General features: G+C 38.4%; 1 protein-coding gene across 1 annotated transcript; it reads right to left on the bottom strand.

Annotated features, from left to right (window-relative positions):
- Positions 1-264: 264 nt before the first annotated feature.
- Positions 265-6,475, bottom strand: c9h19orf24 (chromosome 9 C19orf24 homolog). Its single transcript, XM_005816508.3, is given in 4 exon segments — positions 265-719; positions 1,394-1,516; positions 6,030-6,324; positions 6,327-6,475. Coding segments are annotated over 4 exon segments (483 nt in total). The 5' UTR covers positions 6,388-6,475; the 3' UTR covers positions 265-715.

The raw sequence follows: 6,475 nt of genomic DNA, 5'->3' as shown, positions 1-6,475 counted from the left end.
TTTAGTGTTTTCACATGTAATTTTAATTTACATTTTAAGAGCAACAGTTTAGATTTATAGTTATTAAAGTTACTTCCAAGTTTAAAACTCACCAGAGTTTGTGTGTTTTTTCCTCCATTTCTGTAAAGTTTTCCTTTTTGTTTTAACATGTTTATTAGTAACAAACGTAAAATTAAAAATTAGAAGATAAAAAACAAGAACAAAATTTTATTACAATCACCATGGAAACAAAAGTAAAAGTAGAAATATGTCAAATCAAAGAAGTGATTGTTATTATTTTATTCCAAATTAGATCATTAGAATCAGCATCAATGCAAGCAGGTTTCCAAACACTGTGTGTGATCTGAGCAGGAAGGAGGGTTAAAGTCTACCAGGAGGGCAGATCGCTGCTGCCCCCTGCTGGCCCTCCGCCTCCCTGCACGCAGCTCCCAGTAGTTAAAGCACAAAATCAAACCAAAACATACAAACACAGGGAATCTGGAATAATCTAAATGAAAATCCAGAGAAGAAGAAAAACATTTGGCCTCAGGAGGAAAAGCGTCCGCTCGCTCCAGGAAGCGGCGCTCCGAACATATTGATAAAATATTGATTATCCTGCTCTGCTTCTCCAAGCAGCTGGGAGTTTTTGGTCCGTTCCCGTCCTCTTCCAGTTCGTCCTGGATCAATACGGTCAGGCGGCGGCGGCTCCGATCCGTCCGACCCGGCGCAGCAGAACTCATCTGGACAACAGATAAGACCTGATCAAGCTGAGGGCAAAGGTCAGCAGCTCCACTGATACAACTCCTCCACGTTTTCTCATCAGTCAGCTGGAAACACTAACAGCTTTAAATCTTCAGAAAAGAACAAAAATATATTCATTTAATCCATTATTTCTTTGAAGACAAATCAGTGACACATAATAGAGAAAATAAAAAGAATCGACTTTAATCTTCTGAGATCAAAGATCCAAAACAATAAAATAAAATCTAAGTTCTGAGAAAAAAGTCCAAAATGTTTTTCAGTGGCTCTAATCCTCCTGAGTGTCTCTCGGTCGATAAGGAAATATTTAAAACATGTCGAAAGATCATCAAATAACATTATATTTCTTTTTCCATCTCTATTAAAGAATGTAGAGGGAAAAACATGAAACATAGATAAATAACATCTTGTGACACATAATCAACCAAATTAGTATAAAAAATGTGTTTTGATTTTTTCTCTTGCTGTAGTTTTGTGTTTTTTGAGATAAAACATAAATCATCTTTATGTTAAATCTGGCAGCTGTTATTTTAAAAGCTGAAGTCTGAGCTGCTGCTAAAAGCGCTAACTCCACTGACTTTCAGAATAAAAGCACTGACAGTGACCACTCTCCATTTGTTCTCCTGCTGTCTGAAGCCTTGTGTTGACCTCTGACCTGCGCAGGCTGCGAGCTTCGTACAGGGTGTCGTCTCCGTCGCTGTCCACCGCCTCCATCTCCACGGAGTCGTCGTAGTTGGACAGCAGGCCGTACTTCTTCTTCTGGACCGGCTTCTTCAGGCTGCCAGGGTCAAAGGTCAGAAACTCAGGATGTGAGGCTGCACATCGGCTGAGGCGACTAATCAGATTAATCGATTATTACAAGAACCGCCATCTAAGTGATTTGAGAGTTGCTACTTTTTTATTTTGTTGTGTTTTCTTGCACAGTAAAGGGATTCTGATTATTTTGATCCTGATATATAATTACTGTAGAAATATTGCATGAAGTTCTGATGCCTGATTTCTCCCTTTGCAGAGCTGTTGAATAAAAGAACTGAAGCTAATTTGGGATTAGCAATCTGATCTTGGGAACAGAAGTTATGGGACGTTGTTTTAGCGTAAAAAGTATCTGGCTTTTTAAAATTATTTTTAATATTGCAATATTTAATACTGAGTCTCTGCTGTAAAACCAGACTAACGTTTTATAAACGTGAAAGTCGATCTTTATTTTTCCACATTTTTGCAAACCTTTGTTCAGAAACTCAAAAACCCAGCCTTTTTCCTGATCAGTGAACGCAACACAGTAAATGCTAACGATTGGTCACCAAGGCAACAGCTGGACAGACGGACACGTCTCCGTCCAGAGAACAGGTTAGCGTTTAAAGAACCGGGCCGGGGTCCAAAACCTTCAGAGAAACATTGAGTCCGGGTCCAGATCATTCGGACCGGAACCGGGACAGAACCAGAACCTGGAGAAAAATAAAGAGATGGAAACCAGATTCCTGCTAACGCAACGGACAACAAACTATTAACAGATTTTAGATTTAAGCTCAGGTTTGATCTCAACTTTTTTTAATCTCCAGTGTTTGTGACGTTTTTAGAAAATAAAGAGTAAATTTCAGAAACTTTGACATTAATTTTCTAGAAAACACTTGGAAATTTCTCAATTTGAAAAGTTGGTCGTAAAAAGTCAGAAATTTTAAAAATAATTTCTGAGCTTGGAAAGTGAAAATCTAAACGATGCACCGTCTTAATTTCCTCACTAATCTGATCTACATGACAACATGTCCATCACATTTCCTCTTCATTTTACTGCTAATAATAATTTATTCCATCTGTTTGATTGATCTGATCGTTCTGATCAGGTTGTTTTGTGATTAAACGTCCATCTTTCTTTCTGTGCCTCATAAATAATATTTGGAACAAAAACTAAAGGTGACCAGATTTTCTGATGCCGACAAACTGACAGAAATATCAACAATGGATGAAAACTCAAATCAAGGCTGGACTAGATTTTGCCAAAAACTTGTTGTGGGAAGAAAATTTTGATGAGACCAAAATGGAAAAAAGGTCAGAAATGTTTGTGGAACGTCGGAGTTCTGGGTTCTGATCCGAACGAGACTGAAAGCTCAAAACGGAAAAAACAGACGAGACATTCAGCCTTCCTGTTCTCTGGTGAAAGTTTCACTCTCCCTCACATCCTAAATAATCTACAGAAATGTTTCCACTGAGAAGATTAATTGTGATAAATCGATTGCTGAGAAAAACTTTAAGATAAGATGTGGTTTGTAAACATGTTCTATGGTGAGTTCAGGTTGGATGTTTTATCTTCATTTGGTTCAAATTCTGTAAAAAAACAACAACAGAATATTTGCTATCCAATTATTGATCAGTTAATGCAAAAAATTATTCAATTATTCAACAAGCGTACACTACAATATAACATTTTAGATAATGTTCTTATTAGTATTTATTTTATAAAGGCTTTATATAAAAAGGCTTATGTTGCTAGTTTCCAACATTGCGGTCACTAGTGACTCTGACCTGTGCAGTGATGCAGCAATGCCTCAGAGAAGCCAACCTGGGAAGTTCTGCAGTGACCCGACTTCCTGGAGGTTCTGAACTGGATCAACGTTGATTCCCAGTCAGGAAAATCGAGCCTAATGAGCGAATCGACACGGAGCAAGAAGCAACTCGGGACTCGGACGGCATGACGACTGTCGGCTGGTTGCCATGAGCAACCGGCGATGAGGACGGGTTCAGATGATCACAAACCCAGTCCTTCATCAGGTCAGCGATCGTTACTCCACACCAGACGGTCGATTTAAAACGTTGTTCAGCTGTTCTATGTTCAGTTTTTTATGTTATTTTATATAAATATTAACTTTTTATCTTATTGGAAAGTTTTTACAGCTGGTTTTTATCTCCATGTTATTTTCTAAAGAAAGATTAGGTCGACATAGAAACACTGTGGGAAAAACTAAGTACACCCCACCATTCAGCAGCCTGCAGGAAGACTATTAGCACCAACAGCTCTCCATATATAGTGTCAGTATTTCATATTATTAAGGAGAAAATCTGGTTGATCGTCTGTTTATTAAACGTCTCAAACATCAGCTGTCAGATAAATCATCTCAAGTTTGACTCGGAAATTCATCGCACAATAAATCGCAAAAATATTGTGGTTGTAATATCAGTTTGTGCTTTTATTATTACTATTTATATCAATAAAGACGCTATATTGAGTGTTGGGAACTTGCATTGTTCTTTTTTGGCTGAAGCGATTAATTGTGTTTAACAGTGATTAATCAGGATTTATTAATTGTTACATTAATTGCAAACTAATTTAGTTATTGATTAATAGTTAACTGGACTATACAGACTCTAAAAAGGTCATTTACTGAAATATAACAGAGCAGTAATTAAATCAAAATGGCACAAAAATATTTACATTTACCTTCTTTGTCTATGAATATCAGGTCCTGATAACTAAGTTTGTTCCTGATTAAATTAATTTCTTCTAGCAGTTTTAACACATTTCTTCTGCTAAAATTGCACCTTTTTCTTTTATGTCTATATTCTCATTAAATAAAAGTTCTTGTTGCATATTTTGTCCTGTAACATTTGAAAATATTTTCTGTGATTTCAATTCTCTTTCTGAGAAAAAACGTGAACAAAAACCCCACTGGAGTCAAACAATGGGACAGACTGAATATGGAGCTAAAACCATGTCAAAACATCAACCACTATAACACTAAACTATGTTACTCACATTATACAGGGAAGAAGGGAATTAACTGTATAATATGTATTATAATGAGTTTCTTCCTTCCTTCTGTTGTTTTGTTACTATTATTAGCAGATTATTGTTGGTACTTTACTGTCATTATTATCATAATTAGTTTGTTTAATTTGTTGGACATATAACACAAATTATGAGCGGCAGTCTGCTGTAAAACACCACGTCACTGTGCAGCCGTGATGATTTGTTTTTTTTCCATCTCAGATTGTTTCTGAACTGTTGGTGCGAAACGTCGATGGCAGAAGGTTTTGAGTGGATCTGGGCTTTAGGTGCCAAACTGAACGGCGCCAGCAGGTCATCTGACCCGCTTATCAAAACGTTTGTAACTTTATGAAAGAACAACAACAAAAAACAAAATCAACATAACATGCTCAAATTAATGACCAAACAAAAATAATAATCTCTCTAATTATTGTTTCAACAAGATTTTGTGCAATTCTGTGCATTTTGGCTCCATTACCAAAATAACCAGCAGAGCAGGAGTTTAAAATTAAATTAATTTAATCAATCACTGATGTGTTCAGGGGAATGCTTATGAATAATAACAGAATAAATATCAATCCTGAAAACCTGAGTGTTGTGCTTTTTACATAATCTCTGCTCGTGCGGAGCGCAGGCGGTTGCCACGGTAACGGGTGTGCTTAAATGACGAAGAGAGAGATAATAAAAAGGTAAGAGTGGTTTTGAGTTGATCACCTGTTCCGGTTGTTTTATCTTTGTGCATCGCTGCAGTTTCTGAACGTTCAATAAATCACAAACTTGGACTAATGACCTCGTTCATCTGCGAGTCACAACAAACATCAAACACGGTAAATATGTTTCATGAAGTATTGAACAGGGTTGGTAGAGCTGTTGCCTTGCAGCAAGAAGGTCCTGGGTTCGATTCCCGGCCCGGGGTCTTTCTGCACGGATCATGGTGGGTTTTCTCCCACAGCCAGTATAACCAGTTTAAAAGCTAAAATGACTGGTTATATGCCAGACATGGAAATCTGGGATTCATTCCTGATCTGAACTCCATGATGTTCAGAATTTGGGTCTCGCTGTGTCAACATGGCAGCCAGTGGGCTGAGGGACCACAGCTCCGTTTTGTAGCAATTCAAGAGCTGCCCAGTTTTTATCGCTTCGCAAAAAAATTCATCAGCACAGAAACTCCAAAGCACACAAAGAAGAATATACTTTTGTCATAGTAGCCCAAGAATTTCAAACTACTTTCACTCCATGTTTTATGTAATATGTGTTTTAATGACCAATTTCTGATAATTACTGAGTTACTAAGTGACATATTTTATTACATTGAGATAAACACGTGTTCACTTCTTCCTTCTCCATTTAAACAGGAAAGTTAGCCAATTATTTTTGCTTCTATGTATGCACATGTTTTCTCTTGTCCTTCCGGTTATTTGTTTTAAAAACTAATCATTTTTAAGCTTTTTTTTTTTAAACTCAAATAAGTTTTTGTCATAAACCAAACTTTGTCATAAATCCGGGTTTCGCAGATTTGTGTGGTTCTCACCGCACGGCTCGGATCAGGAAGTACAGGACTCCGATGATGGTGATGCCGATGAGGACGTACAAGGCCCGCTGGATCATGGAGCTGCTAGCCCCGGAATACATCCCGACGTTCTTGGTGCTTCCGCCGCTGCTCAGCGTGCTGTTCGGCCGGCTGGAGTTCGTCACGGTGGGCTTGACCGTCGTGGCGCCGGCGGCGGCCACGTCTGTGGACAGAACCAGCAGCCAACATGTGGACACGATCACTACCGAGAAAACTCTCCAGAAACTCATCTTCACATCTGAGAGGAGTTCGACACCGGAGGAAAAAAACGGTTCGGATCCTGGAACCGGTACCGGAACAGAGCCGAAGTTTTCCTCATATACACGTCGCTTTAACGGCCGAAACTCCGTCACAGCTTTTGTTGACAAGAAAAGTAAAAGCCCAACCAGGAAGTAGACGCCCCCACA

This window comes from Xiphophorus maculatus, chromosome 9, assembly GCF_002775205.1.
Source record: "Xiphophorus maculatus strain JP 163 A chromosome 9, X_maculatus-5.0-male, whole genome shotgun sequence".
Lineage (NCBI taxonomy): Eukaryota > Metazoa > Chordata > Actinopteri > Cyprinodontiformes > Poeciliidae > Xiphophorus > Xiphophorus maculatus.
This window is presented reverse-complemented; position numbering and strand designations above follow the sequence as displayed.